This window comes from Trifolium pratense, linkage group LG5, assembly GCF_020283565.1.
Source record: "Trifolium pratense cultivar HEN17-A07 linkage group LG5, ARS_RC_1.1, whole genome shotgun sequence".
NCBI classification, from domain to species: domain Eukaryota; kingdom Viridiplantae; phylum Streptophyta; class Magnoliopsida; order Fabales; family Fabaceae; genus Trifolium; species Trifolium pratense.
In genome coordinates, this window is record NC_060063.1 from 26,544,453 (window position 1) to 26,567,069 (window position 22,617).

General features: G+C 33.6%; 2 protein-coding genes and 2 pseudogenes across 11 annotated transcripts; 2 read left to right on the plus strand and 2 right to left on the minus strand.

Moving 5' to 3' along the window:
• Positions 1-5,086: 5,086 nt before the first annotated feature.
• Positions 5,087-5,961, minus strand: LOC123884742. Of its 3 annotated transcripts, none has more exons than XM_045933924.1 (2): positions 5,834-5,961; positions 5,087-5,513 (listed from the first exon to the last, which is right to left on the minus strand). In XM_045933924.1, exons 1-2 carry the CDS (start codon positions 5,907-5,909, stop codon positions 5,146-5,148), a joined length of 444 nt encoding a protein of 147 aa, XP_045789880.1. In that variant the 5' UTR covers positions 5,910-5,961; the 3' UTR covers positions 5,087-5,145. The 3 variants fall into 3 exon arrangements, with proteins under 3 accessions (XP_045789880.1, XP_045789878.1, XP_045789879.1); XM_045933922.1 differs by having other exon boundaries at positions 5,087-5,549; XM_045933923.1 differs by having other exon boundaries at positions 5,087-5,531; positions 5,834-5,960.
• On the plus strand, positions 5,850-10,276 carry LOC123884741. Of its 8 annotated transcripts, none has more exons than XM_045933917.1 (6): positions 5,850-5,991; positions 6,751-6,855; positions 7,663-7,991; positions 8,762-8,857; positions 9,650-9,709; positions 9,880-10,276. In XM_045933917.1, the coding sequence occupies exons 2-6, from the start codon at positions 6,762-6,764 to the stop codon at positions 10,081-10,083; spliced, it is 783 nt and encodes a 260-aa protein (XP_045789873.1). In that variant the 5' UTR covers positions 5,850-5,991; positions 6,751-6,761; the 3' UTR covers positions 10,084-10,276. The 8 variants fall into 8 exon arrangements, with proteins under 8 accessions (XP_045789873.1, XP_045789874.1, XP_045789872.1 ...); XM_045933918.1 differs by having other exon boundaries at positions 6,754-6,855; XM_045933916.1 differs by having other exon boundaries at positions 5,876-6,000; positions 6,754-6,855.
• Positions 10,277-10,378: 102 nt separating this feature from the next.
• LOC123884740 lies at positions 10,379-14,084 on the plus strand (annotated as a pseudogene).
• Positions 14,085-16,833: 2,749 nt separating this feature from the next.
• Positions 16,834-18,638, minus strand: LOC123882982 (annotated as a pseudogene).
• Positions 18,639-22,617: the final 3,979 nt, after the last annotated feature.

Sequence of the window (22,617 nt, forward strand, 5' to 3'; positions counted from 1 at the left end):
AGAAGAAGCAAATACTTAGAGAATATTCATATAAATATTATAATAAATAAACAAACATTTTTCACCTTGCCAAAGAGTAAAAGTAATGCGATTGACAAAGGTAGATAGAATTTCAATGGAGTACTCCTTCCTAAGATAACAAAAACATCAAGGTGTTAAATATCAGAATGCACCGGATCACAAAATAAAAAGTAAAACAAATGTTTGACATATAAATCCAAAGATCTATGGTACAATGTTAAAGTAAAATAAATAATAAATAATGAAATAAAAATACATTTTTATGTAAGAGCTAATTACCTTTAAACAAAACCCTCCTATTTCGGCATCATCATGCAAATGCAATTGTAATAACAAATTGTTGTTACCAATTAATTGATGAAAATGGAAAAGTTAGTGGTGATTACTGATTAGTATAATTGAAAGGTTGGTGTATTATATGTATGTATTATATATGAGAGAGTTTAGAATGTAAGAAAACAAATAGGTAGTAATTATTTTCGTAAATAAAGAAGATTCAATGCAAGATAACTCTTGACCTTATGTATTCTTTCCATTAAGTTGATATCATTAGCCATATTTATTCATTGTTTTTTTTTTTAAAGATGACACATCATCATCATAATAGTATGAGAGATGACACATAAGCACCAACTTAAGCTTAAAAAAAAAGAAAAAAAAAGAAGCTTTGTTAGGCTGCCACATCAGCAAAAAAAAGTTTGCTTTACAATTATATTATATATAGATAGATAAGTAATGAAGAATGATCCATTTTAATTCATTTAGTATTGAAAGAATATATTTCAAGCAAGAGACACACGTTTTTTTTATTATTAAATTCAGTTCTTTAAGGGATTGATCAAAGAGGTTTGGAATATCAAAGTGACTCACTTGCTTGAAATATAATGATTCCTTTTTTTATAAGTATTGAAAGAATTCCAATAGTCATGAATATTTTGTAGTTATATAAATCTTATATATTAGTTGATCCATTTTAATTTAATAATTTTTCATTTTCGTTAGTTGGTCCCTTGTAAGAAGTTATATAGTGATAATTTGATATATTGATAATTAAAATAAAAATGATTTAATTAAAGATAATTAAAATTAAAATGATTTAATTAAAGGAGATGATGAAAAGGTTATATAGTGATAATTTGATATATTGATAATTAAAATTAAAATGATTTAATTAAAGATAATTAAAAATAAAATAATTTAATTAAAGGAGATGATGAAAAAGTTTTTTAATAGAGATTGTAAACATTATATCAATAAAAAAAAATGATGGTTTACAAACTGCCATTAGAGTTAAATACACATCCTTACACGAGGTGCCATTTCATAGGCTTTATAAGGAGCAAGGATGCAACGTAAGCAAAAATATAAGTATGTTTTATCCTGTTCTCCTCCTTCACATGAAAAAATAGTCATATTCATATTAATCGATTCAACTCAAAGTTTAATTAATCATCGAACAAAACACCGGTTGATATTTAAAAAAATATCCAACCTAAAAAAGAAATAAAAAAATGATTAGAGATGTTCTAAACTCAGAGTAATAGAAAAATTTCAATTTACAAACATATTAATAGGCAACTATCACATATATGTATATCAATTTCTTAATCAATCACATTTAGACATACCTGGTATTCTAAGAGGTTAGACACCATCACATACCAAGGACAAAAACCAATATACTTATGATGTAACTATATATATGCACACAATAGCTTTTAAATCAATTCAAGACACTATAATGTGTAACTTTAAGATATGGAAGGTGAAGATGCATAACTTTTTCTCATGGAGATGTTAGACAAAGAAACCATAGAGTTTTTGCCATGAGATAGATAAATTAAAATTTTGTTAAAACATAGAAGCTAGACTTCCTGATATGGTGTGGTGATAATTAGCTTTTGGGTTAACTTTATATAGAGCTTGTGTTTGATAATTAGCTAAATTTACATATTCAATATTAGTGTCTCCAAGAATTCTTTGTTTTCAATTGCATTAATAGGAAATTGTAACATACAATATATATTTTAATAATATATTGCAATGCAATTAAAACAATAACATGATGCATCATTCCACCTTTCATTACTTGCAATTCATTTTTGTCTCAATTCAACAACAATAAATTGTGTTAGTTTTTTTTTTAATATATTATTATTGTTTATTATTTATTATTAGAGTAACTCTATTATATGAAATATGAAAAGGTTTTAATAAAGATTGTAGACTTTTCTTATAGAGTGCCACATCATCACAATAACTTATATGTCTAAGTAGAGTCATAAAATTAGAAGTATGATCCCTTTTAATTCATTAGGCTAAGTAGAAGTATGATCTCTTTGGTTTCAAGCAATCCCTTCTAAACAATATAAGTAATGAAGAATGATCCCTTTTAATTCATTTAGTATTGAAAGAATATATTTCAAGCAAGAGACACACGTTTTTTTTATTATTAAATTCAGTTCTTTAAGGGATTGATCAAAGAGGTTTGGAATATCAAAGTGACTCACTTGCTTGAAATATAATGATTCCTTTTTTTATTAGTATTGAAAGAATTCCAATAGTCATGAATATTTTGTAGTTATATAAATCTTATATATTAGTTGGTCCATTTTAATTTAATAATTTTTTATTTTCGTTAGTTGGTCCCTTGTAAGAAGTTATATAGTGATAATTTGATATATTGATAATTAAAATAAAAATGATTTAATTAAAGATAATTAAAATTAAAATGATTTAATTAAAGGAGATGATGAAAAGGTTATATAGTGATAATTTGATATATTGATAATTAAAATTAAAATGATTTAATTAAAGATAATTAAAAATAAAATAATTTAATTAAAGGAGATGATGAAAAGGTTTTTTAATAGAGATTGTAAACTTTTCTTATAGAGTGCCACATCATCAAAATACTTGATTGTGAGCAACTCAACATTCCTTTTACTTGTAAAAGATTATATTATAAGAATAAGTGTGGGTTTTTTTAGGAGTTGAAATTTCTGGTTTCAAAACCTAGAATTGCTTCAATTGAATGTTGTTTGTTACTTTCTTCATTGCTTCATGTTACTATAAATTATTCTCATTTTTCAGATGAATCTAAGTGATGATGCTATTACTGAGAGCTTTAAAGATCAGATCAAACAACATCAAGACAATATTGACTTCCTTAATTCTCAATCTAATCGCCTAACTGATACCGTCCGTACTCGACTTACAATATCGGTATTGTGGTCCCTAGACGCTATGCAAAACAGTTTTGCATCAATGTTTCGAGTAGCGGCCAAATGTGGTCACTACGGAAAATCTTTTCCAAAACCCGAAAACATCTCAACTCAGTTGTTCGCCGTGGTTTTTTTCTTTTTCTTTTCACCTTCTAGTCAGCTTTCCAAAAATTCTAAATTCTTCTAATTTCTTGGGGATGATACATTGACTTGGGGGGATGTTGCTAAATGCTAATGTGGTTGGAGATGGTGAGCAGATAGACAACAATCACTAGGCAACAGAAAAGAATGAGGAACCAAGCTGCCAGAATAGGAGGATGCAAAATAAGTGAAGTCTGGTATAGTAGTAAAGAGAGTGAACATGAATCCATGATGATGAGGAAGAACTCATAGATAGCGATTCCATTTTATGAAATCACTTGTATCAAATGAGTTATACTAAGCCTTGGAGGTTAGAACTTTTTTGCTCTAGGTTTGAATATTAGTAACAGCAGTAAACTTTAATTAATAGTTAGTATAAATGAATGTGTTTAATTTTGTATTTTCTTCTATTTCTGCGCTTTATATGTGTATGGTACTGTGATATAAATTTCTTGTATTAATGTATTATTTCCCTAAACTTCGATGTGGCAGCCATACCACTGCCCACTATACTGGTATAGCATTTCAGGGGTTATCTACGATGGACTACATTGTCTACATAGGTTAAAATACACCAAACAGAACACTCATGTAACATAATTAATGAAGTTTCAAAACTTGTTAATGCTAGCATAAATCTTTAAATGTTTCTAGCACACTCCATTAGTTTATCTCTTACTGGCAAAGTAACGAAAATATAAGCTACTTACTACTACTACTACTACTTTTATTTATTTTTCTGAAAAATGACAATTTTGTCTAAAACAGGATCCTTTCTGAGTATTTGGGTTTGGAGACAATGCTTGCAATTGTCTGCAGTACTAATGAAGGTGTTAAAGCATTGGAGAAATATGATACAGAGGGAGCAGTTAACTGTAGGTGGTTTGCATGGAATTGGATCTTCAATTGGAAAGAAAATAAATGGCCATTTTATTCAGAATTTCATTTTTCTGCATTAACATCTTGTCTTATGACCATTTACTGTTTTTGATTCTCTTACTTTAATTTAGATTTACTACTGTAATCAGAGGATTAACTTATGTTTTCATTCTCTGGCTGTAGACAAGATGTAGAAGTGAAGTTTCCTCTAATTTCTGGAGAATCCGATGTACCTCCAGATTACATTGAAGTTGAAGATGTGGTGAGGAAGCTGAAATGGGAAACCACTAAACTTGCTGCTGATATACAAAGGGAGCAGCAGTTGCTGGACTTAAGAAAGGGCAACTCCATAAGCCAAGACTAAAATGTTGTTAGTAGAGATTTGATTCCCACAACATGGTAGCAACTAGCCATATCGAATTATGTATTAGTAGTTCATTTTGCAGCCATGGCTCTATAAGAAACCATAAGGATGTGCATTTACATAGTTCTGATGGGGGTAAACCGAAACATATAGTTATGCTTTTGCCACTAATAGGTCTATTGGGTCCGGGTTATGTCAGGTCCAAACTGACCCATACACAGTCCTACCTGGGCTGTAGTTTCATTAATCTAGTTCCAAGAACTTTAATATTTGTCAAAATTCATATATTTTATTTTTCTTGATAGCCTGCACAATCCTCCATCATAATTGACCTATAAAATTGTCCTATATGCACGGAATTAACTTTATATACAAAATAGTACACTTTTAAAATACTGAAAAGAAAATATCCAGTAATATAGTAATACTTAAATATAGTCTTGACCACCTAAAAAAAACTTAAATATAGTTGTACCATCAAAAAATATCTGACAAACTATCATAATTCAGAAACACTTAATTACAGCCATCTCCAACAATTTTTAGAAAAATGTCCCTTCTGGCCACAAATATAACATGATACGCTATTAGGTTCATACTTCCTTTAAAAACCTGGTGTGGTGGCGGCTTAATGTCAGCCCCGCTCGACCCCCCTTCACTGGCACGGTAAAATCTTGCCCTATCAGAAAGAGGCTCACCCATTTGTTTGACTCCATTGCGAGATTCTTCCTCTTTTGTTATGAGTTCCATTAACTTCCAAAAAGGTAGATGCTCCCCACGCATTAACTTGATGGACAAGTCTTTCCAGGATAGTGGAAGCTTTGAAACAATGACACTAACATGGAAGTTCTCCTCAATAGGCATTCCAAAAGTTGCAATAGAGTCTGCAATGCAATTAAGTTCTTGAATTTGGTCAAGAACTGCTTTTTCATCAACCATTTGAAATATATTAGCCGAATAACATGTTTCGTTTGGTTTTCCACCATGTAAACTGAACCAAACTAAACCATTTAAAACTGAACCAATTTTTTAAAAAACCAAACCAAATTGTTTGTGAAACAATGGTTCAGTTCACCAGTTTTTTTTTTTTATAAAACAGTGTTAACCGTAGACTGAACCAATAAACCAAAAATTACTTCTTTTTTTTTTTTACTCAACCAAAAATTACTTAAAAGTCAAAACTAATCAAAATTAAAAGTCAAACCTTTCTCTGTATCTCTCATCTTCATCTCCGCCGTCACCCACTCCATCACCACCGTCCTCCACCTCCGTGACTGCATCAACAGAAGCTTTGTTTTCTCCGTCTATCTCAGCTTCGTCCCCTCTCTCTCTCTCAGCTTCGTCCCTCTCTCTCTGAACACAGTAAGAAAGGTTCGTCCTCTATCTCTCTCTCTCTCTCTCTCTCTGAACACAGTAAGAATCTCTCACTCTCTCAGCTTCGCCGGCGTGTGGAGGCTCCGCCGTGAGAGGCGGAGGAGAGATCCGGTGAGAGGCTCAGTTACACGTTCTATATACAGATCTTGTGAGAGGTTCAAATCCACCATTGTAGCATCATCAAACCTTTTTTTCTTCAATTTTTTTGGTACAATTATCATTGATTCATGTTATTAATTTGTGTTTATTTTTTTATATAAATTCTTGTTATTATTATTATTTTTCTAATGATATATATATATATATTTTTTGACAAATGAATGATATTTTTTTTTAAATTATTATTATTATTTTGTCACTTTTTTTTTTGGCGAACCAGGTTTGAGAAAAAAACAAAATACTACTCCTAGTGTCCTACTTCAGTTGTAACTTTTAAAACATTTGATTTTATTGTTAAAAAAATGATTTTGGTTTAGTTCAGTTTTACAATTGAAAAACCGGTTAACTAAACCATAATCACAGTTTAGTTCAGTTCAAATTGTTAACAGTTTGGTTTGGTGTTTTTTAACTTTAAATAGATATGGTTTGGTTTAGTTCAGTTCAGTTTTCCTCCAAAACCAAACCATGAACACCCCTAATCGGCAGTAAGAAATAGTGAGAAAAGTCTTTCCTTCTTGTTTTTTCAAGAAAAATTGGATGCGGCACGATTCACAATATCTTAACAGATTCAAACTTTTTTGTTTGAAGCAGGGAAAAAAATGAAGATTGTTTCAGGTGCAGTTAGGTCATTCAAAGGCAATTTGTCACATCACAACCATTTTCTCAGAAACCTTTCTACTTGGCCATTTCCAGGTAGCTACTCAATACCTATCTCTTTTAACCAATGTTCTCTGCCTGGTAGTTAGTACCATCATTGTTGCTGATTTCAGTTATTACGGCTCTAACCTTGTTGTAAGGTTTTTCGGGTTTTCACATTGCAGCAATCATATGCAATTTTTCCTAAACATCAAGGACCTGTCTGTAGTTGCAACTGTAACCGGATACAAGTTAAAACCTTTATTTCAGTTATTGGTTTTGATTGTTTATTGGCTTTTTTACTTGTTCAGTTTGTAAATATATGTTATGCTCCGTTGTTATTTTTCGATAATAAGTTTGTCAGTGAACCAAAGGAGGTAACGAGGCTTGTCGGCACATGTGCTAAAGGCCTCGTGCCATCGCTAAATCTATGGGCATTGTCTGGATTTTCTGGCATACTCTAGCGGCCCAAATATAATATGCATTATCTTCCTTTTACCATATCACCAGTTATATGCACACCTAAATTTTCACATCTGTCTTACACCGGTAAATGATATAGTTTACTACACTTGCCTTTTAATTTTTTTAGGGTTATGTTTCTAGGCTATTTTTTGTAAATATTCAAAATTCAAAATGGGGAGAGTCAGCGTAGTTTCAGGAATAAGAAGGAAACTTAGTGTAATAATAAAGCAAACCTCTATGTATTTCAGTTTGCATATAGTTAAATGAGAATATCATTTTCATGTTTTTGGTTATAAAGGCATAGTCTTCTATGGTTAGTATGTTTTGAATTTGTTATTTTTATTTTTTCCTGAGATGATGATTTACTTCTATAATCCTTATGGTCACCTTATTGAGCAGGAAATGGAACTGCTAATCATCAGGTTAATAAGTCAGAGTCTCTGGAGGATTTTGAGCAGCGGATATTCAGTCCTAGGGGAAATTCAAAAACTGATGCCATTTTAGATAAGCTCAATCAACAACAGGCAAGGACTCGAGATAGATCTGCTGGAAATACCCAGATGTTGGATGATCTCGAACGAAGTTTTGACACATTATCTGATGGAATGGATGGGAAACTCAATAATGCTGCCAGATACTTTGAATTTGATCATAATGAAATCGATAAAGAAGATTATTCTTATCGATATGATACCACTTTTCAAAAGGGATCAAAATATGATACAAAGGTATGCCGAATACCAATCGTAACTTCGTCAGTTATCACTATTACATATTATGTATATATGTGATCTCTTTCTAATTTTTTAATTTTGTTTGGCGTGAGGGAAGCTTTTAGTTTATGATTGAGTTGAGCTTTAGATGCGACCAATCATAACATGTTTGGTGGGAAATATTTCATGAAGTATAGTGAAAATTGTGTTTTGAAATATATACACGTCGGTTTCTTAATGATAACATAATCTTGTTATGGGAAATTCAGAAAATAATGCAAAACCTATTTTTATTTTATTTTATCATACCGTGATCAATATTCATATTATACTCTAGTTCATATTGGACATGAATGAGATGTTGCTTTCAGGGAAGCCTTTTTGCGAGAAAGTTTCTTGTTCTCTTCTGTTGAAAACAAGAGTTTTAAGGGGAGAAAGGGAATCAAACCAGATGTGTGACCGAGATAGAAAAAAATATTTCGCTTATTGGTTAAATATGTAGCCTGACCTACACCTATCCAGCCAAGTTGTCAAATCACACTTCTCTCAGCAGCTAGATAAAGACATGAAATAACACACATTTGAACTAATAAGATTCAGTATATGGACCAATTATGTTGATAAGTTATTTTTAACTCACCATCAGTTTCTGTCTGCTTTAAACATTAAGTGCTATGGTTATGTATGTGCACTGCTTTGTATTTATGGGATTTTATGTGGTTTTTCTTTTGTACCAGCTGTATCGAATTAATTTTCTGATCTGTGCAATATCTTTTTTCATACAGGATCTGGATCTTAAAAAACCTGCTGCACAAAAATACCCCAAAAGGGATGAGTTCATAGTATCCACTAAAGAAGTTCTTAGTCAAGCAGATTTCAGGGTCAGCATTTCTGTCAGAGTAGTTCTGTTATAAGATATTTTATATATCATATGTGTAGTTAGCTAATTACTTTCTATATCTCTGTTTGCTAAGTTAAAGTGAAAATTGTCACGTACATGAATTTGCTGTTTTCGCATGCAAGTAATACAATACAATAAAATAAAAACAACAATGATTTTGTTAATTTCTCGTGTCAAAGTTATTGGTCAGAGCTAAATTGGCAATGCATATAAACTAGATTTGACAATTGTTAAAAATATCTTATACAGATGGCTAGGTGTCTGTGTACAGTGCCCACCATCTTGTTATTCTAAGATTCATGGAAAAGGTGTACGAATGGGTCAACCTTAGATCCTTATGTTTTAGCAATAGATGTACATCTTACCCCAAAAAAAAAGGGTACATTGTCATAGATTGCGGGTTCATTTGAACAAGTAGAGTTGTCCTTTCAGTTTTTCCCCGAACATTATGCCTTGCTTCTTTAAACCTTAGATCCAGTTTGGTATCCCTTTAAAATTATGTGAAAAATTCAGGATGAACTTTTTCATATGCAACTCATACATAAATTTATTGTGATATTATCGTCCTAAAGTCCCCGTTGATTTATGGCGATTTGGCTTTTATATTGTGTGAAGGCGGATGAAAGTGAGGAAATTATTTGTGACAAATCTGCTTTGTTGTCATGATCTTGATATTGATGCTAAGTTTTGCATATTTACCCTGATAATAATGAAAAAATGTTCCGGTTAATGCTATTTTTGGAACGACTCTTATATCACTGTTTTTATGCAGAATGTAAGATTTTTGGCAAACTTCATAACAGAAGCTGGAATTCTTATCAAGAGAAGCAAGGTAAGTTCTAATCCACTGCAGTGTAGTAGATTGTGGACCTATTAAGAAGAAAAAAAATAAAGGATGGATTTTTAGAATTAGTACTGCACTCATTTTCATTGTTTTCCTCGTTTCCCCCTACCCTTTATTTTTTTGGATCTTACCAATTGTTTCTTATTCATTTTGACTAGACTGGCATCAGTGCAAAGGCTCAAAGGAAGGTTGCAAGGGAGATTAAAACTGCACGAGCATTTGGCTTAATGCCCTTTACTACAATGGGTACTAAGAAATTTGATTATGGGAGAACTATGGAGAATCTTGATGATGACTTCTCGTACAGGAGTGAAAGGAGAAACATGCCTAGTGAACATGATTTGGAAGAAGACATCGCTTAAGGCAACCTTATTAATGTTTATGTCGCGGTGTTGAATTAGCTTGCATAATCTTCTTTTTTTGTTGTTTCTCTACCTAGATTAAGAGCAGTTGAAATTTATTGAATAAGTGATTTTCCTGGTATACCTTGATTGCTATGGTGCCTATGTTGTACTTTTATTTATATATTAAAGTCTTGAGTATTATTTACTTGAATATGAATAGTACAATGATTAATACCAATACCAAAATGCTTGTTTGCCGATCCTAGTTGTTGAGAAGTAGGAGCTTTGGGGTCTAATAAACCCTATTTATTATGTTTAAGCTTAATGAACTAAAGAGTGTTACTGAATACTCTCTTGGCTCTTGCTACTAAATTTCAATCTGTGGTTAATAGTTCACATGACACTCATCAGTCATCACAGACATTTTTTAATTATTGCAAGGTTTATGATCGATTGTTATAAAGAAGTGAAAACATATATTTTAAAGTATTCAATACCTCTACATGCATGTAACATAACCAGGTATGGAACTTTGGATAGATAGATAGGTATGGAGGAAGAAGAAAAACAAGAGCGACATGGAAAAGGAACCAAGGTTATGTCTTTGATTGAATTGGCAACAAACTCCACCGCACCTGATGTTGATCCCCGCCTCCTCAAAGCCATTAAAACGGTGGTCCGCTATTCCGATTCTGAACTCCGACTAGCTTCTCAAACCCTAATGGATCTCATGAAGCGTGACCACTGCCAGGTACTCTTTCCCCTTTTCAATTCCTCGTCTCCAATTAGGGTTAATTGAGTCCAATTTTGAATCATATGCGATATTACTCTGATTGAGTCCAATTACGGTTATTTGATTTGATTCTTTTCATTGGCAATAAGGAGAGGGAATAAACGATACAGAGAGAATACTAGATTCAGATTAGGGCTGTCATCTCCAATATAAAACCCCCAGATTGATATTGGATTGATATGTGTTGCAGGTTAGGTACCTTGCACTTCAAATAATTGATGTAATCTTCATGCGTTCAAAGCTTTTTAGGACTCTTATTGTTGAGAATATGGATTAATTAATGTCCTTGAGTGTTGGGTTTCGGCGAAATTCGCCGCTTCCTGCCCCTCCATCAGTTGCATCCGTTTTGCGTTCTAAGGCCATGGAATTTTTAGAGAAGTGGAATGTGTCGTTTGGGGTTCATTATAGACAGCTTAGATTAGGTTATGATTATTTGAAGAATACACTCAGGCTTCAGTTTCCCAACATACAAGCTAATGTGGAGAGGATTCAGCAAGAGAGAAGGGAGAGGGAAAGGAGGTTGAAAGAGATTTTGTTGAACAAGTATGAATCTTTGAAAGAGAAATTGTCTTCAATAAAGGGAGAGATACTGTCTACTATGGGTGAGATTGATGGGTGTTTAGACATTTTGCATTCAAAACAGGAGCATGAGTCAGATGATATCTTAGATGATGAAGAGCTTGACGACTTCCGCTCTTTGGAGCTGCAGCAACTTCGTCGTGAAGCATTGAATGAAGGGGAAAAAGTTTACGAGAGCAGCGATAACAAGGTAGTTTTTGATGCATTGAGGGAACTGTACAAACTTCTGGTGACAAAGCACTTGGTTTCCATCCAAGAATGGGTTTCCGTTCTGGTAAGAGTTGAAGTAGTCGACAAGTGTTTTAGAGTGTCCTCAAATTAGGTAACTCTATGACTTAAGAAAATTAAGACCACAAATCAATCAATAATAATATAAACAAATGTACTAAAAAACTAGCATAACTATTTGTCAAACTTGTGATACATACACCCGGCATTCACGCGAAAATGATTGAAGTGTACACCAGGCAATCATTCAAATGAATTGTGGGAAAAGCATGAGTCACTATAGAAGTTAGGACTGTTGTATGGTGTCACTACTTTGATGTCCAAGAAGACCAAGGAAAGAAATTAAAGCATCATTTTTTGTAAGCAACCAACTTAAAAATCCTTGTTTTTTACTTCCTTCTCATCTTTCCATGTTTTTCAAAGACACACATAGCTACTTACACAGCTGAACCATTCATATCTCAGATTCAACTGTTACATATGTTAGTGGGTTTGGTGGTTTAAAAAATGGAAACAAGTGGTGTTCATAGCAGTATATTGTCATTGACTATGATGGAAGAGGATGAATATCATCACAATCAGTTTTCTTCAATCTCAAAGCTAGACAACAAGGCTCCTATTACTACCATTGTCCATGATCTTCTCGAATGCCCGGTTTGCACCAATTCAATGTACCCTCCAATCCATCAGGTTTGTTATCTGAATCTCATTGTGTATGCTTTAACCTTTAAGTTTATGTTAACAATTCTAGTTCATAAAAACCACCAGTTTCTCAATTAAAATAAGTTCATGGTCCTTTTGGCATGGAAAAGTTTTCATGTGTATAGATTTCATGTTTGTGAACAAGTTAAATAAGAGGGATTTTGAAAAATTTATATGTAGATGCTAATTTTAACTTATACCATAAGTTGTTACACCAAACTAGATAAATTTGATTAGTAGTGCATATAACATGGTGGCTAATTCTTAAAAATCAAATTTGTTTTGCAGTGCCTCAACGGGCACACCCTTTGTTCAAATTGTAAGACAAGGTTACACAACAGATGCCCAACTTGCAGGCAAGAGCTAGGTGATATAAGGTGTTTAGCATTGGAGAAGATATCCGAATCACTTGAATTTCCTTGTAGATACATCTCTCTTAGTTGTTCAGAGATATTTCCATATTATAGCAAAATGAAACATGAGTCTATTTGTACCTTTAGACCATACAGTTGCCCTTATGCTGGATCAGACTGTTCTTTTGTTGGAAATATTCCATACCTTGTTGCTCATTTAAGGGATGATCATGGTGTTGATATGCATTCTGGATGCACTTTTAACCATCATCATGTCAAATCAAATCCTATGGAAGTAGAAAATGCTACGTGGATGCTAACGGTAACTAACAAAATTCTCTATTTACTGATTGATCTAGTTACTTAGCGATTGATTGAGGCATTCGGGTTCCCTGCAGTCACTAATTGCACACATTCAAACAGTTAGCACATCGGTGGCTGTTGGGTCAAGATTGAACAATTTAGATTTCAAGCTCAATATTTAAGATTTCTAAAAACTTGAAAATATAGACGGTCAAATCTCGATCCAAGGGACACCAATGTGCTGATTTCGTGACTGCATGCAGTTGATGATTGCAGGAAATTCGAGGCCAAAGTGCGAGACTGAAAATGACAAATGAATAGTTTTGCAATTCAGTTTCTGAATTGGTCGCTAAATGGTGAATGTTTTGTTGTTATATTCATGCACAATCTTAACTACACATTTTGAAATTTTATCCAAATAGTTAAGGCTAACTCTTATGTTTTGGTATATGTAGGTTTTCCACTGTTTTGGTCAGTATTTTTGTCTCCATTTTGAAGCATTAATTCCAACTTGAAATGTCACCTGTTTACATGGCATTTCTTCGATTCATGGGCGACGATCGAGAAGCCAAGAATTACAGCTACAGCTTAGAAGTGGGAGGAAATGGACGTAAACTAACATTTGAAGGGAATCCAAGAAGCATTAGAGATAGTCACAAAAAAGTTAAGGATAGTCACGATGGCCTTATTATATATATACCGTAATATGTCACTTTTCTTCTCAGGTGGGGATAGAAAAGAGTTGAAGCTAAGAGTAACAGGAAGGATATGGAAAGAACAGCAAAACTCCGAAGGCGTTGTGTGCACACTCAACATGTGTAGCTAGCTAGCTTGTGCTACTTCTTATTGTGGATGATTTTGAAAAGTCTTATCCCCCAATGTATGATACGAAGAATGATACCACTTTAATAATACCATGTTGTTAAAAGTTACTGTACTAGTTAGTGGTTGTTTGGTTTGGCCGTTGGAACAAAAAACTCACGTTTCAATGACCATTTGCCATGATATGCGGTTGGACATTGTTGCACCATGAAAACAAAGACATCGGTTGTGTTTAGGTTTAATCCTATCTTTGGCGTTTTTAGGTTTTGATTTGGTCCCTTATGTTTAAAACGTTTCAAATTGATCCTTTTAGTCACTTTTTTGTTTAAATCGTCTACGTGGTTAATCGATTTGCATACGCAGACAGACAACTTAAAGTTAATTTAAGAGGTGGCCCAATCAGAATGTGTAATCATTCGCCGGATTTCCACGATAGTAGTCTCGTGCCCTTTCAGCATTTTCCAAACCCAAAACCCACTTCTCATTCTTTCTCTCGCAAACTCTCTCGCACAGAAAAGAAGATCCATCATCAGCTTCAACCAGAACCCTAAGGTTTGTTTTTCATTCCCTTTCACTCTTTCTTCAAACGCTTCTTCAACAATATACCGCATGAATCTACTTTGTTCTGCATTTTATTTGTCAATTGAAAAATTGTTTATTAAAATTTAGGATTTATTCGAGAGAACCCTAGTGGTTTGTTCGTGGAATTTGAACAACATTATAGTGCCACAATAGCATAAGTTTTATAGGATAAGTTTTGATTTCAAATTCATGCCGTCCTAATTGAAATTAATTCATTATGGTTCAGAAACCACTGCTACATGAAGGGTAGAGAATATATTTATAAAAATTCAGTTTTTGAAGGTATAACATGCTTGAGGTGTAGTTTTTTGGTAGGAGTTAGTAGTATCAAACATTCCGTCAGGAACCAATTCTCGAACCAGGCAATTTCTTATCAAAAGAGGGAGACGATGTATTATTGATGAATGTAATTGAAAGGCTTACAGAAAGGAAACACCCAAAATTGCCGCAGAGCATATGCTCCTATAGGAAGCTATTGCTCCCTATCATAACAAACTAGATAGATTCTCCCGAATGATCCCCTCAGATGTGCACCTTCTTACTTAATAACTGAAAGTTGTTATCCGTCTCAACCTCACTCCTCTGCATCATCAATTCATTTCTCTCTCGCAAACAATTCTCTTTTTCAACAATATACGGCGCCTTTTTTGTAGCCACTCTTTTATGGGTCTATGTTTGTCTTGTGCAGAGACTTGATTATTAATAATAATATATTGCCGTTAAAAAAAATACCATTAGTAGATGAATAAAAAATTTCTACAATTTCTTCTTCCCAAAAGAGTGACATTTTGTCAATGTTAATAATTAGTTGTCAATGAGAAAAGTCGGCCGGAAAACAGTAAACTCAACTGCCCGGAAAACGGTAATTGGCAGTAAGAAATAGTGAGAAAAGTCTTTCCTTCTTTTTTTTTCAAGAAAAATTGGATGCGGCACGATTCACAACATCTTAACAGATTCAAACTTTTTTGTTTGAAGCAGGGGAAAAAATGAAGATTGTTTCAGGTGCAGTTAGGTCATTCAAAGGCAATTTGTCACATCACAACCATTTTCTCAGAAACCTTTCTACTTGGCCATTTCCAGGTAGCTACTCAATACCTCTCTCTTTTAACCAATGTTCTCTGCCTGGTAGTTAGTACCATCATTGTTGCTGATTTCAGTTATTACGGCTCTAACCTTGTTGTAAGGTTTTTCGGGTTTTCACATTCACAATTGCAGCAACCATATGCAATTTTTCCTAAACATCAAGGACCTGTCTGTAGTTGCAACTGTAACCGGATACAAGTTAAAACCTTTATTTCAGTTATTGGTTTTGATTGTTTATTGGCTTTTTTACTTGTTCAGTTTGTAAATATATGTTATGCTCCGTTGTTATTTTTCGATAATAAGTTTGTCAGTGAACCAAAGGAGGTAACGAGGCTTGTCGGCACATGTGCTAAAGGCCTCGTGCCATCGCTAAATCTATGGGCATTGTCTGGATTTTCTGGCATACTCTAGCGGCCCAAATATAATATGCATTATCTTCCTTTTACCATATCACCAGTTATATGCACACCTAAATTTTCACATCTGTCTTACACTGGTAAATGATAGGGATAGTTTACTACACTTGCCTTTTAAGTTTTTTAGGGTTATGTTTCTAGGCTATTTTTTGTAAATATTCAAAATTCAAAACAGGGAGGGTCAGCGTAGTTTCAGGAATAAGATAAGCCCATAGCGCATAGCGCATCGTCCAACTTCATTGACCAATCTTTCCGAGATGAGGAAACGTTTTTTTCTAAAATTTGCTTTAGTTGGCGGTTAGACACCTCGACTTGCCCCGATGTTTGGGGATGGTAAGGTGTCGCTACCTTGTGCTTCACATTGTACTTAGAGAGCAGATTTTCAAGGTGTTTGTTGATGAAGTGTTTCCCACCATCACTAATGAGAATCCTTGGGACACCAAACCTTATACGGGGGCAGTCACCAACTTGTCTTTGAGACAATTAAAAGCTTTCAAACAAGCATCATCAAAATTAAAAACTGCATCCTGACCAATAAAGAAGATAACGGCTCGTTTGGTGCGCAGGATAGGATAGCGATAGGATAGGATAAGAAGCTGGATAAGAATAGGATAGGATAGTGACAGGATAAGCACATATCCTATCATGTGTTTGGTGCACACAGGATAATAAAGATGATATCATTATTTTATCATATCCTGTGTTTGGTGAAGACTTGATATTGATGTGATATGATTAAATGAAAAAATTATTCTCGTAAAACAAATACATTTTTTATTAAAAAATATATTTTTAATTAACATAAAATAAATTAAAAAAAATTTGCAGAAATTGAAATTGTATCAAATTAAAATTGTCATTGTCAAACACACATTAGCAAGAAATCAACGAAGCAACAAAACAACGGTAAAGCAACAATATATTGTCAAATATTTTTATCAAACCATACTTAAACTATCCTATCAAAGACTTAACAAATGCAAGACGAGTTGCATCATGACAACCCATAAATATGTGCAAACGATGTGGCACAGATAATATTTTGTCGGCAGCAATAAAACGCTCTTGTTCCGTTATCTCCATTTTCTCCAACTCAGCCATAAGGTTTCTTGAATCATCAACCAAATCTTTACCAAATCCTAGACGATTTGCAGCTTCACACATATTTTTTGAGCTTTTTTCAATTATAGATCCGAAACTCTTTCCTAACTCAGATATACTCTGAGCAATTATACTTGCTCCTTTGTTTCTTTTCCCAAATTGAATTTCCATGATGTCAGCCTTTCTTTTAGATTGATTAATAGAAGGTGACTGAGTCATTCCTATTTCATTCTCCTCGTCGTTACCTTGTTCTTCATCTTCTTTATCAATCTCTTCAACATTATCAGCAGGGGGTGCAGCACCTTTACCAGTAGCACGATCTTTTCCAAACGCATGAGCAAGTTTGTCAAAGAGTGGAATTGGAGCATACCTATGATCTTTGGCATTTGGATGACTCTACACAAGAATAATAAATATATATTGTCAAGTAATCATAAGAAGCAAACAAAAAAATAGAAAAATATAAATATTAACAAAGACTAACCTTGACATACTCATTCCACACTTCATCATCCACCTTAATAATCTTTTTCTCTTCATCCCAACCAAATCCACTTTGATTTAACATATCATAAACTATTGCATAAGTTGTCCTTAGCCTCTTCATAGTAGATTCAATATGTGGCTTTACCTTAATTCCACACCCAGGAAACTTTTCTTCCAATTTTGTCTAAGCCGTTCTTAAAGTGTGCGCTTTGAACTGTCCATTATCACATCTTTGACCGTTGTTCGCAGCTTCAATGAGTATATCAAGAAAGGCTTCAACCTCCAAGTCAGACCATGGTCTACGATCTCTCTTTCGTTTGTTGTTTTGTTGCATGTTGATCTCAGATTCCATTCCTAGTGTATAATTAAATTATAAATAACAAAAATGGGAACAAATCATACCAAAAAAAAATAGACAATTTCAAAACAAAAAAATAAACAAACAATACTAGAATAAATCAACCATTTCAAACCGAAAAAAGTGGGAACAACCAAGTCACAAAAAAATATGCATTAACAGAATAAAAAGTAGTCTAACTCCTTGTTGAAATCTTAAATAAATAAACTAATAATAAAATAATCAATTCATGTGTCTAGCAAGCCATTCATTCCATGATTCTGTTGCTAAGTCTTCTCTCCAAGTAGACCATGCATCACTTCCCTCAATCGTATTTATAGGAGCAGCGTGTGCAATATCTTCATTATGTAATTGTGCTTCCATATTCATGCCTAATTGTTCTTCCATTGGGTCTGTTGGCATTATGTAATTCTCCCCTTAATCCTTCTCTATCAACCGGTTGTTGTCTAATGCAATTATTTTCATAAAACCACATTGAAGAATGACTCACTATGATTAAAATTGTAAAACAAAGATCAATCATCTCTAAAAATGATTGCTGCAAAATTTGATATAGCATCAAATTTTGTTGTCTCTGTAAATCATCCATATTACCTATAAAACAGAACAAGTGTTTTGAAACTTGATATTTTCTCTCAATCAAACACAATATCCCAAAACAGAAAAAAAACACAGGCAGTAGCAAAGAAAACAAAAACATAGCAGTAGCAGAACAGCAGCAAAAAAACATAGCAGAACAGCAGTAAAGAAATCACAGGCAGTAGCAATATCCATATGTAGCAAATCGATGGGTTATAATCATAATAATAGGCAATAGTATTAGGTAGATATAAAGACTATGCAATAACAGCACAACAACAAAGAACCAAAACCTGTCAATCCCAAATCGATGAGTTATAAAATCGTAATAAAATCATTGATCATTGATTCATAAAAGCACAAGAAGTGCTATTCAATAAGGAATATACAGAGATACTAAAAAACAACAAGTTCCTCTTCATAGACAACATTAAAAACGCAAATCATAGGGAAAAAAACTGCAGTGTACTATTCATAGCTATATAAAGCAGAATCGATTGATAACAGAAGAGAATAAAAAACAATTCATAGCTATATAAAACAATGATAATAATAGGACCTGTGAGATGAGAAACGGCAACAGTGGCTATAAAACAATTCATTAGCTATAAAATAATTATCGGTGTATACCTAAGAGATGAGAAACGGCAACAGTAGGAGAAGAGAGTAGCGTGAAAAAAAAAGAAGCAAAAAGCGACTGGTGAGAATCGAAGAGTGAAAAAGCGCTAGGTTAATATAATCCTATCAGGTTGCTAACCCAGCCCAAAATAAGGATTAGAATAACAAAGAGTCAATAGGATAGGATTAGTAATAGGTTAAATTTATCCTTTCCAATTGGTGCACCAAACATCGGATAGGAACAGGATAGGTTAATTTTATCATATCCTGTCTCCTTATCCTGTGCACCAAACGGGCCCTAAGAGTTTTGAGATTTTTGAAAAATCTTTTATAAATCTCCGGTAGAAACCGGCATGTCCCAAGAAACTCCTTACTCCTTTAACGTTCAAGGGAGGGGGTAGATCCTCGATCACCTCGATCTTTGCTTGGTCCACTTCAATCCCTCTAGAAGAGATTTTGTGACCAAGCACTATCCCCTTTCTTACCATAAAATGACACTTTTCCCAGTTTAACACAAGATTGCACTTCAAATATGTCTTCAACTTTCGGATTTTCATCCACCCGATTTGCATTCAAGTTGTTAAGACATATCTCAATCTCCTTTTTCCATTCTTCTTCCAAGCTGTCAATGGAGTTCACCAACACCTTCTCGAGAGGAGATGAGGAGTTTTGTACCTTGTGAACATCCTCAATCACCTCATCAACCAACTCTATCCGGAAGCATTGAGGATCGTCATCATGTTGCTTCATGGCTTCAAAAACATTGAAAAGAATCTGCTCACCATCGGTGCGCAACATCAACTCACCCAATTCCACATCAATGAGAGCTCTTCCGGTTGCCAAGAATGGCCTACCCAATAGCAACGGCTCCCAATCCTTGTCCTCTTCCATATCCAATACCACAAAATCAGCTGGAAAAACAAACTCAGCCACCCTTACCAATACATTGTGCAGAATTCCTACCGGATGGACAATATAATTTAAACTTTTGAAATATACTCAAATTCCAACAGAAAGAACAATGTTTTGGAATTTAAACTTTTAAATTCCAAAACATTTAAATTATATTATTTCTCATAATTTAAACTTTTGAAATATTGTTTCAGAAATATATTTATATTATATTGTTTAAATCATTGTTTAAATTATATTGTTTAAATATATTTCAGCTGGAAAAAAATTTAATAAAAATATATTTCTGAAACAATTATAAGAAACAATATAATTTTTGCTGGAAAAAAAGGTCAACAAAGATACCCCACATATGTTAGGTTTTCGGCCGAGTTTTTTGGGTTTAGGGACGATTTTAGATTTTTCGGCCGATTTTTTTGGTTTTCATCGATTTTAGGATTTATAGTCGATTTTAGGGTTTTTGGACGATTTTAAGTTTTTCGGTCGATTTTTTGAGTTTTCGGTCGATTTTAGGTTTTTCGGCCGATTTTAGGGTTTAAAGTCAAATTTTGCGATTTTGACCGATTTTTTGGATTTTGGCCGATTTTAGGTTTTCGGCCGAGTTTTTTGGCTTTAGGGTCGACTTTGGGTTTTTCGGCATATTTTTTGTTTTTTCGGCCGATTTTTTGGGTTTTCGGTCGATTTTAAGTTTTTCGGCCGATTTGAGGGTTTATAGTCGATTTTTGGGATTTTGGCCGATTTTAGGTTTTCAGCCGATTTTTTGGGTTTTCGGTCGATTTTAAGTTTTTCGGCTGATTTTAGGGTTTATAGTCGTTTTTTGATATTTTGGCCGATTTTAGGTTTTTCTGCCGATTATTTGGGTTTTCGGCTGATTTTAGGGTTTATAGTCGATTTTTGGGCTTTTGGCCGATTTTATATTTTTTCTGCCGATTTTTTGGATTTTCGGCCGATTTAGCGTTTATCGTCGATTTTAGGTTTTTCGGCTAATTTTAGGTTTTTCGATCAATTAATAAATTTTAAAAGTTTATAGAGAAAAAAGAATTTCAAATTCTTTGGTTTTAGGTGTCATTTTGAAATTCTCTAAATTTAACTTAAACAAAATACTTCATAAATTTCCATCATTTTGAAAATTCTTCAAATTTTCATCCAAACAATGGAATTCACCTCAAATCATTTGAATTCCCTCAAAACATTACTTTACCTCAAAAAATTCCTCCATCCAAACATACTCTAAATTTAACTTGAACAAAATACTTCATAAATTTCCATCATTTTGAAAATTCTTCAAATTTTCATCCAAACAATGGAATTGACCTCAAATCATTTGAATTCCCTCAAAACATTACTTTACCTCAAAAAATTCCCTCATCCAAACACACTAAGAAATTTGAGATGGCTTTCTTGGAATGGATTTCCTTTAACATGCGTACCTACAAGCTTTTATCAAGGAAATTTAGTTTCCCTTTAGTTATTTTACTTTCCATTATCATTATCAAGGTTAGTGAAACATTAGTCATTCTCATTCTTTGAGACAGACCCCAGACTTTTCAAACATGCCTAATCTTGAAATGCTAATATACTCACTGATTGTCCAATGCTGTCTGAGATTTCTCCTAGCATTGGACATCTCAATGAAGTTCTTCCGATAAATTTGGAAGACTGTGTTAACATACGTAGGTGACTTAGAAGATATGAAATCTTTAACCACGCTAATTGCAAACAATACGGAAATAGCAAGAGTTCCCTTTTCAGTAGTAAGGTCGAAAAACATTGGATATATTTCTTTGTGCGGTTATGAAGGATTCTCGCATGATGGGTTTCCAGCTATCATTTGGTCTTGGATGTTACCGACAAATAATCTCCCATCCCCGTTTCAAACACCTGCTGGCATGTCATCTCTTGTTCCTTTAGTTGTACAAAATAGTAGTTCCCATGAACTATTATCTACCAAGTACCTTCCATGGCTTCGATGTCTTTGGATTGAGTGCGACTCAGAACTTCAACTTTCTCGAGACACAAAATAATTCTGGATGCCTTATATGCCTCAAATTCTAAAGAGTTGGAATCAACTGCTACTTCACAAGTTTCGAATGTGAAAACTTCTGCACTAATTCAATGCTACAGTCAGGTATCGAATGTGAAATCTGTGTATTCAAATTGGAATGAATTGCCAAGTCACTAAGATTCTGAAAGACATCATTTTACAGGTTTCACATTGAACTCTCTACCTCTTACATGTATATATTATTAACTCATCAAATACTATATTCAAATTAACAAGAATCTTTAGCCCATAGGAACGTAGCAGATGCATATCGTTTAAATCTTGAGCCTATTTTCATTTTTATAGAATATGGATTTCAACAAGTGTGGTTGACCTTCAATTTCAAAGGTTCTTCTGTAATTTTTGAAGTCCCTCGAGTGCAAGGGCATAACTTGAAGACAATGATGTGCGTTATCTATAGTTCAACCTCTGATAACATAGCATCAGATGGCCTTAAAAATGTGTTTGCTAGTCAAAAATTACACAAAGGCCACCATTCAACTCTATAAGAGAGAGGCGTTAGTCTCTTTTGAAGATGACGAGGGTGAGAGGGTAGTCTCAAGTATAGAACCTGGAAATAAAGTAGAGGTTGT

Bases quoted from the DNA above. Each gene is read 5' to 3' on its own strand.
- LOC123884742 (XM_045933922.1), bottom strand. From the start codon at position 5,909: ATGCAGTCACGGAGGTGGAGGACGGTGGTGATGGAGTGGGTGACGGCG. The intron at 5,550-5,833 runs GTTTGACTTTTA...ATGAAAAAGCAG, and splicing joins GATGAGAGATACAGAGAAAG to TTCTTGACCAAATTCAAGAA.
- LOC123884741 (XM_045933917.1), top strand. From the start codon at position 6,762: ATGAAGATTGTTTCAGGTGCAGTTAGGTCATTCAAAGGCAATTTGTCA. The intron at 8,858-9,649 runs GTCAGCATTTCT...GTTTTTATGCAG, and splicing joins TTAGTCAAGCAGATTTCAGG to AATGTAAGATTTTTGGCAAA. The intron at 9,710-9,879 runs GTAAGTTCTAAT...CATTTTGACTAG, and splicing joins TTCTTATCAAGAGAAGCAAG to ACTGGCATCAGTGCAAAGGC.